General features: G+C 43.5%; 1 protein-coding gene and 1 non-coding gene across 2 annotated transcripts; both read left to right on the top strand.

The window, feature by feature from the left end:
* Nucleotides 1-3169: 3169 nt before the first annotated feature.
* On the top strand, nucleotides 3170-10576 carry LOC124696976 (guanine nucleotide-binding protein subunit beta-like). Its single transcript, XM_047229633.1, has 6 exons — nucleotides 3170-3454; nucleotides 3569-3663; nucleotides 5973-6397; nucleotides 7277-7640; nucleotides 8498-8611; nucleotides 10514-10576. The coding sequence occupies exons 1-6, from the start codon at nucleotides 3346-3348 to the stop codon at nucleotides 10574-10576; spliced, it is 1170 nt and encodes a 389-aa protein (XP_047085589.1). The 5' UTR covers nucleotides 3170-3345.
* A 448-nt stretch (nucleotides 10577-11024) lies between these two features.
* On the top strand, nucleotides 11025-11221 carry LOC124705099. Its single transcript, XR_007003941.1, has one exon. It is a non-coding gene; the product is annotated as a U2 spliceosomal RNA (small nuclear RNA).
* Nucleotides 11222-11947: the final 726 nt, after the last annotated feature.

Genomic DNA, 11947 nt, shown 5'->3' with positions numbered 1-11947 from the left:
ATTTGATCATTACTGGTGATGATCCCGAGTATATTGCATTCGTCAAGGCTCGTCTTCGTGATCAGTTTCTTATGACTGATCTTGGTCATCTTCGCTATTTTCTTGGCATTGAGGTTTCCTCCACCTCTGATGGCTTTTCTATCTCTCAGGAAAAGTACATTCAGGATCTTCTTGCTCGTCGCTGCTCTTGGGGATGAGCGCACGTTGATACTCCTATGGAGCTTAATGTTAAGCTCCGTCCTACCGATGGTGATCCTCTTCCCGATCCCACCCGTTATCGCCATCTTGTTGGGAGTCTTGTTTATCTTGATGTCACTCGTCCCGATATTTCTTATCCTGTTCATATTCTGAGTCAGTTTGTCTCATCTCCTACCACTGTTCACTATAGTCATCTTCTCCGTGTTCTTCGTTATCTTCGTGGCACGATCTCTCGTCGCCTTTTCTTTCCCCGTTCCAGCTCTCTCCAGCTCTAGTGCTATTCGGATGCTACGTGGGCGAGTGATCCTACGGATCGTCGTTCGCTTTCGCTACTCGTGTGTTTCTTGGTGGTTCGCTTGTTGCTTGGAAGACGAAGAAACAGGTCGCAGCTTTCCGTTCGAGTGTTGAGGCTGAGTTGCGGGCTATGGCTTTGTTGATTGCTGAGGTGACTTGGTTACGGTGGTTGCTTGCAGATTTTGGGGTCTCTGTTACGACTCCCACTCCACTTTTGTCTGACATTACAGGTTCTATCAGTATTGCACGTGATCCGGTCAAGCATGAGCTGACCAAGCATATCGGTGTTGATGCTTTTTACACGCGTGCACATGTACATGATGATGTTGTTGCGGTTCATTATGTGTCTTCAGATTTGCGACTAGCGGATTTCTTTACGAAGGCACGTACTCGAGCGCAAAGCATGATTTCTTACTCTCCAAACTCAGTGTTGTGGATCCACCATGAGTTTGAGGGGGGGTGTTAGATGTATATATATGTATATTGTAGTTTCCCCATATGTTAGGGGGCTTTTTGCATATGTGCACCTGTACATGTACTATATATTGTGGCCTTTGGCCCCCTGATAATACAACAAGCATATTTCCCTAACACACTCAATATTGGCATCCTTGTTTCTCGTATGAATAACGAGCTGAAGTCAACTTATCGATCTCTTGGTCGATCCACTTTAAGTTAACCATTGTCCATACATGCACAATTAATCCACATTACAAAATACACACAATCCATGTTTTTTTCTCTTTTGTGCTCGCCTGCCAACCACGGAGATCCTTTGTGATGAATGATCCAGTGAGGGCTTACGCGTACACTTCTACTAGTGGTCTTTTGGTGTGGGTTTTTTTTCCAGCTCGCAAAATTTAGTTACCTCCTCTGGTTTTTCTCCTATGAGTTTGATTTTTCTATTTTTAAAAAATGAAACAGGTCAAACAAGACGAATTACACACTTGTTCTATTTATATAATGAAATCGGTCAATCAGCCGAATTACACATTTGCGCTATCTGTTGTGTCCCTAGCTTGGCTTTGTTATAGAGGATCCTAACTCAAGAGGCTAAACTTACACACTCGACCATCGAGTTGCTCGAGCTCCATTTTCTATTTGAATCCTGAATCCTGGCTCGAAAGCACCTAAATGTGTGAAATGCTTATTTTAATAAGTATATTTTATAGAAATAAATCTAATGATGTAATTTTCACAAAAAAATAAACTTATAATTTTCATTATTTAGAAGATTTTAGTTTGTTCAATGGGGATGGAATTTGTTAAAAAAAATCTTGGGATGAAATATCTTCAAAAGCAAACCCTCTGCTAGACAGTGGCAAAAAATGGGGACTCCCATTCCTGGCAGGGGTTAATGGAGATTAAACATTTCTTCTGAAATTATTGCCGGGTGCATGTGGGTGATGGATTGAGGACAAGCTTTTGGGAAGATCACTGGATAGGCGCCTCTTTCCTAGCCAAGGCCTTTCCCAGGCTTTTCATTGTCTCTATGAACAAGAATGTAACAGTTCTGGAGGTGTTTGATAAGGGTGTGAATGGATTTAGGTTCAGAAGACTGATGGTGGGAGAGCTCAGAGAACAATAGGATGAATTGAAAAAGTTGGTAGAGAGAGTAACGTTGAGAAATGAACCTGATAGGTTAATATGAAAATTAACAAGCTCATGCTCGTTCTCAGTTAAATCTTTCTGCGTAGCAATGCAATTCAATGATTATTGTATTTCGAATTGGTTGAAAGGGCTTGGGAACAAAAAGGGAAATTCTTGATGTGGGGGTAGCTGTCGTGATATGGAGCATTTGGAAAACGAAGAACTTTGCATGTTTTGAGCGGAAATGGCATGATGAACCCTATATAGTGATTCTTAAGATTTCCTATTATATTAACTGTTGGAGTCTTTTGCAGGTGAAGAGGATGTTAAGGATCGGCTGGATTTCTGCGCTAAGTTGCTGGAGAAGGTTTCGAAAGAAGTGTTTGGAGCAAGAAGAAGTTGGGTGCTATGGACACCAAGACTGACGATGTGAAAAAAGGAGGAAAAGGAATCATCAACTCTTTGTCTGGTGTTGGGTGTCGCTAGAGAGCAAAGTGGCTGGCTGCTGTTAGTCATTTGCTTCTCTTATACCTCGTTTTTGCTAGTAGTGTTTCTGTTGTACCTTTAATAAATATAAGTGGGAAGACCTAGTGGTGATCAGTATGTGATCAGGGCGCGGTAGAAAAAGACCTTGCTTTTGTGTTTGATGTTGTGTAAGGATGGAAACTTTGTAGTATGCTGGCTTCGTTAATGAAAGTGGGGATATGATCCCTTTTATCTAAAAAAAAAAGATTTTAGTTTCACATTTTGTATGTGGAAATGTTATTGGTTGAACGTTTTGGGCCAGGCCGGGCTCACCGCAGCTTCCCGGTGTCGAATTTCGCAAAGGCTGGCCCAAACCCAGCCCGGTATGGGGCATGATCATGTCTTGCCAAAAAAAACTATGTCAGGCGGGCAACGGTCACTCTCCGGGTGGTCCGTTCCCATCGAAGCATCCCATGTTGCGCTATAAACCAACCCTATGCCAACTGGGCCCTACGCTTCTGGCCCCACATGTCATTCACTAGCAGTAGGTGACGGTTCACGCCTCCCCACTTCCTAAACCCAACGCGTCCCCAACAACTCCACCCGCACGCTCCTCCTCCTCCCCACCCCGTCGTTGTCACCGCCGGCCAGTTGCGCTCCTCCCGCCGCCGCCGCCGCCGCCTCTTTCTCCTGTTCACCCCCTCAAGCTCTGACCTTTAACATTGGATCTCTCCCCCACATGCCCAGAGCAAAGTAGATCCCCACCAGCGCACGAACCCCGAGGCAGACCCCCCGGCCATGGCGTCCGTGGCGGAGCTCAAGGAGCGGCACGCGGCGGCGACGGCCTCGGTGAACTCTCTGCGGGAGAGGCTCCGCCAGCGGCGGCAGACGCTCCTCGACACTGACGGTGAGCCAACCCCCCTCCCCTCCCCTCTCCCGCCCGGCCCGGCAGGGGGCTCTCGAGGGCTTTGTGAATTTCTGGGAGGCGTTAAGCTGACTGCTTTCTGTGGCGGCCGTGCAGTGGAGAAGTACTCCAAGGCTCAGGGGCGGACGGCGGTGAGCTTCAACCAGACGGATCTGGTCTGCTGCCGCACGCTGCAGGGACACAGCGGAAAGGTTGGCGATTGGTTTGACTTTGGTTTCTTACCTCAAATTGCGGGGCAGCTCTTGCGTCTTCCCTTTCGGTGCGCGTTGTTACTTGGGAGTTAAATTTGGAAGTACTAGAGCTGAGTGGGGTCTCGCACTTGTTGCTCCGTTTGTGGAAATTAAAATTAGATGGTGCTAGTGCAAGCAATTCGAGGTTTATCACGGGGAGGAGGATTGGGTCACAAGGTCGGCGTCTTAATATATGTAAAAAAAAACTGGATGAGATTGAGATTTTGCCCCTCTGGTTGTGCACCTTGACATTGAGGTGAAGGCTTGTGTGGAAAATGCTGGTGTTTTGGTCTAATTTACTATGGATTTGTCATAAAATGGTGGTAGAAAAAAATTGAATTTATAGCGGAAGAGAACGTGGCTTCATGCAAAAGGGTGCAGAGAATGTTTTGGCTTCGGCCTTTTGGCGCCAATAGCAAAAAGAGAATTAGGGCAATCTGGTCTTCTTATCTTACCATAATTATGGCCTTGTGGTGGTACTGAACTGAAAAGTGACAGCAACGCCGTCAGGCCTAACTTAACATGTTTAGGATATAATTGTAGTCCAAGAAAATTGCCATGACATCTAGCAATATATCAATCTTCAGGCTGCTCTTGAGCAAATCTCCCATAATATTATGAATCACTTGGTTCTTAGTTTACTTATTTGGCATTACGGTCCTAATCTGGTAATCATGCCCATGGATGGAATGCGTGAATAGGTTGGGTTGCTATTTTGATTATCATAATTTACCTGTCTTGGGTTTCAAAAAATCTATGTGAAGAAAGAGTATAAGAAGTCTATTTGAATCTGTTCCTTCTATTATTTCCACCCCTCAGTCAATGGATCAACCATATTAGAGCGCACCCCAGCGCTTTAGGACGCCTTACCGCCTTAAAAACCATGGGATCAACAGTCAACACGATAATCAGAGCTTCAGTACCAACGTTAACAATCTGTGAGATGCTCCCTGCCACCGCCACAGCTAGATTGTAGTCAAGAAAGGAATGGTGTGAGCATTGTGATATTCTACCTAATGCTTTGGAACCTGCGTTGAGCGAATTCCGGCCATGCATGCAAGCTGGCAGCAGTCAGTTGCTGTCCCACATAGAATTCACCACTTGCAATCACCACAGCTCAAGGTTGAGCCTGTTGTGGAAAAGGGTGAAGAGGATGTTATGACTTCACAGCTCCTACTTTTTGGCGCCAATAGGAAAAGGAGAATTAGGGCAAACTGTCTTCTCACCATATCCATGGCGATACTGAACCGAAAAGATGACAGCAATGCCTTTGAGCATAATTTTGCTTGTGTAGGATGTTATATTATACTCCAAGTAATCAGAATGTTATCTACCAAAATATCAATATCCGGGTTGCTCTTGCAAAATTTCCCATAAAATTATGGATACTTTGAAGTATTTAGGTATGTCCTGATTTTTTGTTTACCGATTTGGCATTGCATTCGTAAACATGTAATTAGATGCCCATGGATAGAACGTGTGGTTAGCTTGAATTGATCATAGTTTACCTGTTTTGGAATTTTTAAATCCAAGTGAGGAATGGGTATTAGCAGATTATTTGTATCTGTTATTTCTGTCCTTCCATCCCTCAGTCGTCAACACTACAATAAAAGCTTCATTACCAACACTAACAATCTATGAGATGCTCACCTCCACAACCAGATAGCAGTTAAGCAGGACCAAGGATCATGCTATCATTGTACTTGAGGCTGGCTGTAGAACCCGCGTTGAGCAGATTGCTGTCCATGCACATATACATGCAAGCTGCAATCCATCACTTGCTGTCCCACATAGAAATTTCCACAGCTCAAGGTGGAGCCCTCTCCTCATCCTGTTTTACCAGATTTAAGCAGCCCTAATCCCACTACATAGTAGCCTATTTCCTTGGAAATGCTTTCTCTTTGCTATAACTACTATTACTATGTTATCCTGTTCTTTTTAAATCCCTCTTTTCATACATGGGCATGGTATTGCTTCGAAACTAACTGAAATACAAAGCGTGTCATCCAGAAAAAACGCAAGGTTCGATTAGGCAGTATGCTGCTGGTCACCACTTTTTATAACATTGCAATGAACAGGAAGAATCATGATGCTAAGAATTTGGGTCAGTTCGTCCTCTCAACTGTTCTATCATGCCAGTTTTATGCTCCGTGAATCTGGTTTGGTTGTTGAGCAGTTTAGATTTCTTTCTAGGAATAGTATTTCGTGAAGTTGCTTACGATGAATGGTTTCACGATTTAATAACTATTACTAACTCTGGCTCTACGCAGGTATATTCTCTGGATTGGACTCCTGAAAAGAACTGGATAGTCAGTGCCTCACAAGATGGAAGACTAATTGTATGGAATGCTTTAACAAGTCAGAAAACACATGCCATAAAGCTACACTGTCCATGGGTGATGACATGTGCTTTTGCACCCAATGGTCAATCTGTTGCCTGTGGTGGTCTTGATAGTGCATGCTCTATATTTAATCTTAACTCACAAGTGGACAGGGATGGGAACATGCCAGTATCAAGAGTACTTACTGGACACAAAGGCTATGTTTCATCCTGTCAGTATGTCCCCGATCAGGAAACCCGCATGATTACAGGCTCAGGTGACCAAACGTGTGTCCTGTGGGATGTTACTACTGGCCAAAGAATTTCCATCTTTGGAGGTGAATTTCCATCAGGCCATACAGCTGATGTGTTGAGGTAATTGTCCTTTTCCCATGAGTTTGTCTCTTCCATTATGACCAAAAGCAATGTGGATCCTGTTAAAATTTTTTTTTTTGAGGGTAAACGGTGGGCTTTATTCATTAGATAACAACGTTATTACAATCTATCGCGATCAAAGCCGACACGCAGGAGGGCGCTGACTCGCGTAAACAACCATTAGACTCACGCTTACCTAACTGACATAAGCTGTGTGCCACACCGTTTCCATTCCTTGATATCTTGTCCAAACTGAGCCGATGCAGGAACTCCATTCTATCCACAATCTCCCTGATGATAGTCCAGCTCTCCGATCTGTCCGTTGACTGCTCATTTATAGCACGTATAGCCAGCGCACAATCTGTTTCCAGGATGGCCTGTTTTTGTGGGAAATTTTCAACAAACTTCAGTCCGTGGAGACAAGCTAGCAGCTCGGCTTCGATTATGTGGAGTTAAACAAAGTTCCATGGGCATCAACCTTTAATTCTGACTGGGCAGTATTTGTAAAGAAATAATATGTTTCGACTTTGAGGGTTGCGAGTTTACTTTAAGAGCTGACTGTGATTAATAGTACTAACAAACTAATAATCAGTATGCAATATTGTTGCATGGCTGTACAGGCAGTGTGTTATCTGTGGGGCTTTTCCCTTAAATATTGGCCATATAAATCATCAATGGTCTGACTACTAATCAGTAGCTCATCATGTTCATGAGGCAATGCAATGATATATTGGTAATGGTGGCATGTTGTTTAAAGCTTTAAATATACTGCTGAAAGTGCTGGTCTAGTTTGATCGTTGTTTTGACAAGTCGCCATACTTTATGTGTGTGCTTGTTTGATTTTCAAGTGCCCTGATCTACCTTTTTTACCTGTTTCAGTCTGTCCATCAACTCGTTAAACACAAATATGTTTGTCTCGGGTTCATGTGATACAACTGTAAGGCTATGGGATCTCAGAATTGCAAGCCGGGCAGTTCGAACATATCATGGGCACGAGGGTGACATTAACAGTGTCAAGTTTTTCCCTGATGGTCAAAGGTTTGGTACTGGTTCAGATGATGGTACATGCAGATTATTTGACATGAGAACAGGGCATCAACTTCAAGTGTACAATCGGGAGCCAGATAGAAATGATAATGAACTCCCTACAGTTACATCTATCGCATTCTCCATATCAGGAAGGCTTCTCTTTGCTGGTTACTCTAATGGTGACTGTTATGTGTGGGACACACTTCTTGCTGAGGTATGCATTTCTACCCATTTTCCATGAATTTAATTACAGCTTAGATATGGGAAGAAAATCAGAAATGAAAAAAAAATACTGGTCAAGTTTCTACAGTGGAACTACAGTTGAGCTTCATTTCAGTGAAAAGGAAACATAGTTTTACCACGGTACAGTTTATTCAACATATAAAGTCAGATCAAAGTTAAGAGATGACAAGACTGGTCAGTTCTGCTACTAATTCGATCTTTAAACCACATAAACTTTAACTTCGATACAGTGCACACATAAAGTGTTGTTTTCATTTGGCTACCTTCTGCTTGCGTAATACGTGTCCCATCTTACGTCATTTGTTCCTGTCGCATCTCTATATGCTATTCAAGCATTGGGATGCTGTTGCAGATCATCTTGCATTAAAAGTTTGCGCTATAGGCCAAGATGCGTCAGATAATTGATTTTCAATTTTGTGAAGCTGCCAGCATGAATTGAGTGCTGATCCCTTCTTTTTTTAGAACTCCCTGGACTTGATTGGTTGATCACCAGTACTAGTAACCAGTGCTGTTTGACTAGGCTAGTTGATGGCTGTGACCTCGAGGTTCCAGCCACAGGTAGTTGTTTGTTTGCAATAAGCCATTGGGCCATGTTTTTATTTGTGGACTCAGTCCCCTTTGATATATACCCTTTCGTTTCGTTCCTATATGATACGGCAGAGAGAGTGCTCATAAAACGCTTAACTGAATTGCATAATGGGATCAGGCTTGTGGGATTTGGTGAAATATATAACATCTGCCTGATATCATGCATCATTCATCTTTATGTACTTCTTATATCATTATCACTTTGTCATTGACTTGTGAATACTTTTTGAAACGCCTCAGGTAGTGCTTAATTTGGGAACTCTCCAAAACTCCCATGAAGGTCGTATAAGCTGCCTTGGGCTGTCATCTGATGGGAGTGCGTTGTGTACAGGAAGTTGGGACAAAAATTTGAAGGTAAGGAATGTTCTTTTGATACCGAAAAAGAAATAATTTGGTTGATCTAGATCAATTAAATGGCATGCCACTGTTGTACCATAACACTAACAATCATGGTTGAAAGGAATTATCAGTTGTAGTATAAGGTATACCTATTACATCTTATTGCACACTGCGGCATATCAACTAACTGAAGAGGTCATTAAAAAAAACTAAATGAAGAGGTGGTACATGCTTTACTATTTTAAAATATTTTGTTTTTTAGCATTTTGGGAATCATGTAACTGAGTGTTAGTTAATGTTGACAAGGAATACCATTCGGTTTGCACATTGTCATTACCATCATCAATTGAAGTATTTCTAAGTGGGCTGTAGACTGTTTGGAACTAACTTATAGTCAACTCTAGCATTCTAACCTTGGAACTGCAACTTGTTTGAATTTTCAGATTTGGGCCTTCAGTGGACACCGGAAAATAGTCTGAAGCCCATTGTTCTTCTCTCCATGTTGTTGTATGTTCCTCCTCGCGTGCTGACAGTGGGTGGTCAACTCAGCAGGTTCCTGAAGTTGAAGTTGCTGGTTTTGTAGCCTAGAATCTTTCTGTATCATACCTTATGTCCAATGGAAAGGAAAATACAGTTTATCGGCTGAGACTGCACGCTGTCATGTTGTTGTTACCTGGTGAAGTCAGCGTGCTGTTTATAGAGTTACTAGAAACCAGCACCCCATGTGATCTTTTTTCTGCCCTTTTCTCTGTACAATTATTTCAGCTGTAGAAAAACACTACCTTTGGTGTGTCTAATTTAAAACTCAGTTGTCAAATTCTTTCGTTTCAGAGTAAGGAATGCGTTTCCTGTGTGCACATGTGTCGCATCTTTGGTATTCTAGTTGCCGGGTTGAGAGGTTGCTATCCATTGTGTTGTTGCCCCTCAAGTACAACCCAGTGGCTTCACCGCGAGTGAGCTCCACGGTTGCATACCTTTAACACTGAATATCTTGACTCTCTTACACTTGACTGAAGTACAAAATAAGGCGCAGAAGCAAAAGAGGTCTTTCAGCCGAATGGCACAATGCCCCGTCCAAGAATTTCTGAAAGTTGTTATGAAATTCTTTTTTTTAATAAATAATATATTAAGTTAGCAAGCCGCCTCATTAAAAACCTTCCAGTCTCCTTAGGTACCTTGGTAAGGAAAAGAATGCGTCTGAAACTTGCTGCCACCACATCAAAGTTAAGTTACATCGTTTATCAAAGTGTTAACAATAAACCTGGGAGCCTCAGCCTCCCAACTACTAGAGCTATTACTAGTGAAACTATCCCTAGCTATCTCATGAGCCACTTGATTAGCTTCTCTCGGGTACTGGAAAGACACAGGCCCTATTTGTAAAAAAAAAATCGCATGTCGGTGCAATCCGCGAAAATTGTTGCTGCTTCATTCCACCAAGTTTCTTCTCCCGTACATGCTTGGATCACCTCCAGGGAGTCTGACTCCGCCACTACATTGCTGCAACCCATCTTGATCGCAAGAGAAAGACCCTCTCTCATAGCTATTGCTTCCGCCATCAGAGGTGAAGCTACATATTGCAGAAAGGAACTAGAAGCCGCCACAAAACCACCTTGATGGTCTCGAATAATAGCCCCAGTCAAACCTGCATAAGAGTCCACATGAAATGATGCGTCAACGTTTAACTTCACCTCGCGAGGCCCTGGTTTAGACCACTTATTATCAGATGTCACGTTCTGGCCTTGGGCCGATAACTTCGCCGAGTTCACCACTATGGAGAGGATGGATATCATGCATCGATATGTTGTAGGTACGTGTTCTTCGCGGGTTCTTCTTCTTCGCATCCACCAATCCACCATAGATACTAGCTTGTAACACAAACCAGTTCTGTAAGCCCCACATTTTCCAAACTTTGGACAGTATTATCTTGCACCATCAACAGATGCTCCAGGACTGCAGAGCCTGACCGATCCACTTGTGTAGCTTCATCAATGATGTTACTAATCCCCAATTGCCTCCAAATCTCCTGGGCCGCTGTTATGAAATTCTTTTGACACTACTACAAGCACGTAGGAACTCGAATCATTCCAGTATTACAGTTTTTTTTTTTTTTAGCGCATCCAGTATTAGTGTATTACAGACAGATAGTCACATTTACAGGATCACGGGCTAAGTATACTAGAGGGGACTGGGCTAAACCAAGCAACGCATCGTTTTCCCTCTCGGGCTCTCGGCTCTGCGTTGCTCAGTTGGGCGGCTGAAGCCCACCAGGCCTGCGGAAACCAAAGCCCAGTTAGTTCGATGGCAGCCGAACGAACCAGCACTGCGGCGCGAGTGGATGCTGGTTCGTTTAGTCCCACCTCGCCGAGCAAAGCGGGAGACCGGGCGCGGGTGTGCTATAAGAAGGAGGGGGTGGCCTGGCTTGCAACTCATACCTTTCTCGGCCTTTTGGCTAAGATCAAGTGTAGTATCTGTTCTTATCAGTTTAATATCTGATATGTGGGCCATGTGTCCACAACGATATTAAATTTATTTTTTGTGGGGGAGGGTCCACCACAGTGGCTTGCCACTGGGGCCCTCAGGTGTTCCCCGGGCGTTGCACTACTGCCCGGGTGTGGCGCACCCCAACCAAGCCAACAAAACTTTCTCATATCTTCTGTTCGGTGCATTGATCAGTAGATTTAGACAGAAGAAAAGGTGCTCAAATCCGAGTGGTACTGCTAGTCCTGTTTTATCAGGTTGTAGTCATGCATTTGAAGTAGCATTGCTTCCAATTTTCCTCCTTAGGCCTTGTTCGTTTTGGTAGGATTGAATCCAGGCATGGAATGGATCCAGACGTGGATTGGGTTGATCCAGGCCCGTCACCCAAACCCCAGCAATCCTTTCCCGTAATTCCTTTGTACGTTTTAGTTAATTCGTTTAATCCCTCCTACGCTACCGTGGACATTTTAATCGCACTTCACTCTCTCGGCCGTTTCGTGGATATTTTTCCACGGGTCTAGCGGGGAGAAAAAATATCCAGACGAAGTGAGAAGAGTTGACCGGGGTTGATTGGGCTATTTTTCCCATCCGGGAGTAAACGAACACCAATTTTTTGTGGGCTGGAAAAATAAACTCACCGGGCTAGAAAACCAGAACTAGGCCTCAATCCAGGTCAATCCCTGGCTCTCAGGGGTTAAACGAACATGGCCTTAATGGATTACTATGAATAAATATGAACCCTAGAAGAAAAGGTAGCACATAGTCTTCTTTTCGAGGACCTGATGGTGCCTAGATTCAGTCATCGGTTCATCCTCTGTCATCTGTATCAAGATTTATTTGTTTCTTTTTACATAACATAATCAGGTATTGCCG

Source organism: Lolium rigidum, chromosome 3 (genome assembly GCF_022539505.1).
Source record: "Lolium rigidum isolate FL_2022 chromosome 3, APGP_CSIRO_Lrig_0.1, whole genome shotgun sequence".
In the NCBI taxonomy this organism is placed as follows: domain Eukaryota; kingdom Viridiplantae; phylum Streptophyta; class Magnoliopsida; order Poales; family Poaceae; genus Lolium; species Lolium rigidum.
Note: the sequence above shows the minus strand (reverse complement) of the source record. Positions and strands in the feature narration are given on the sequence as shown.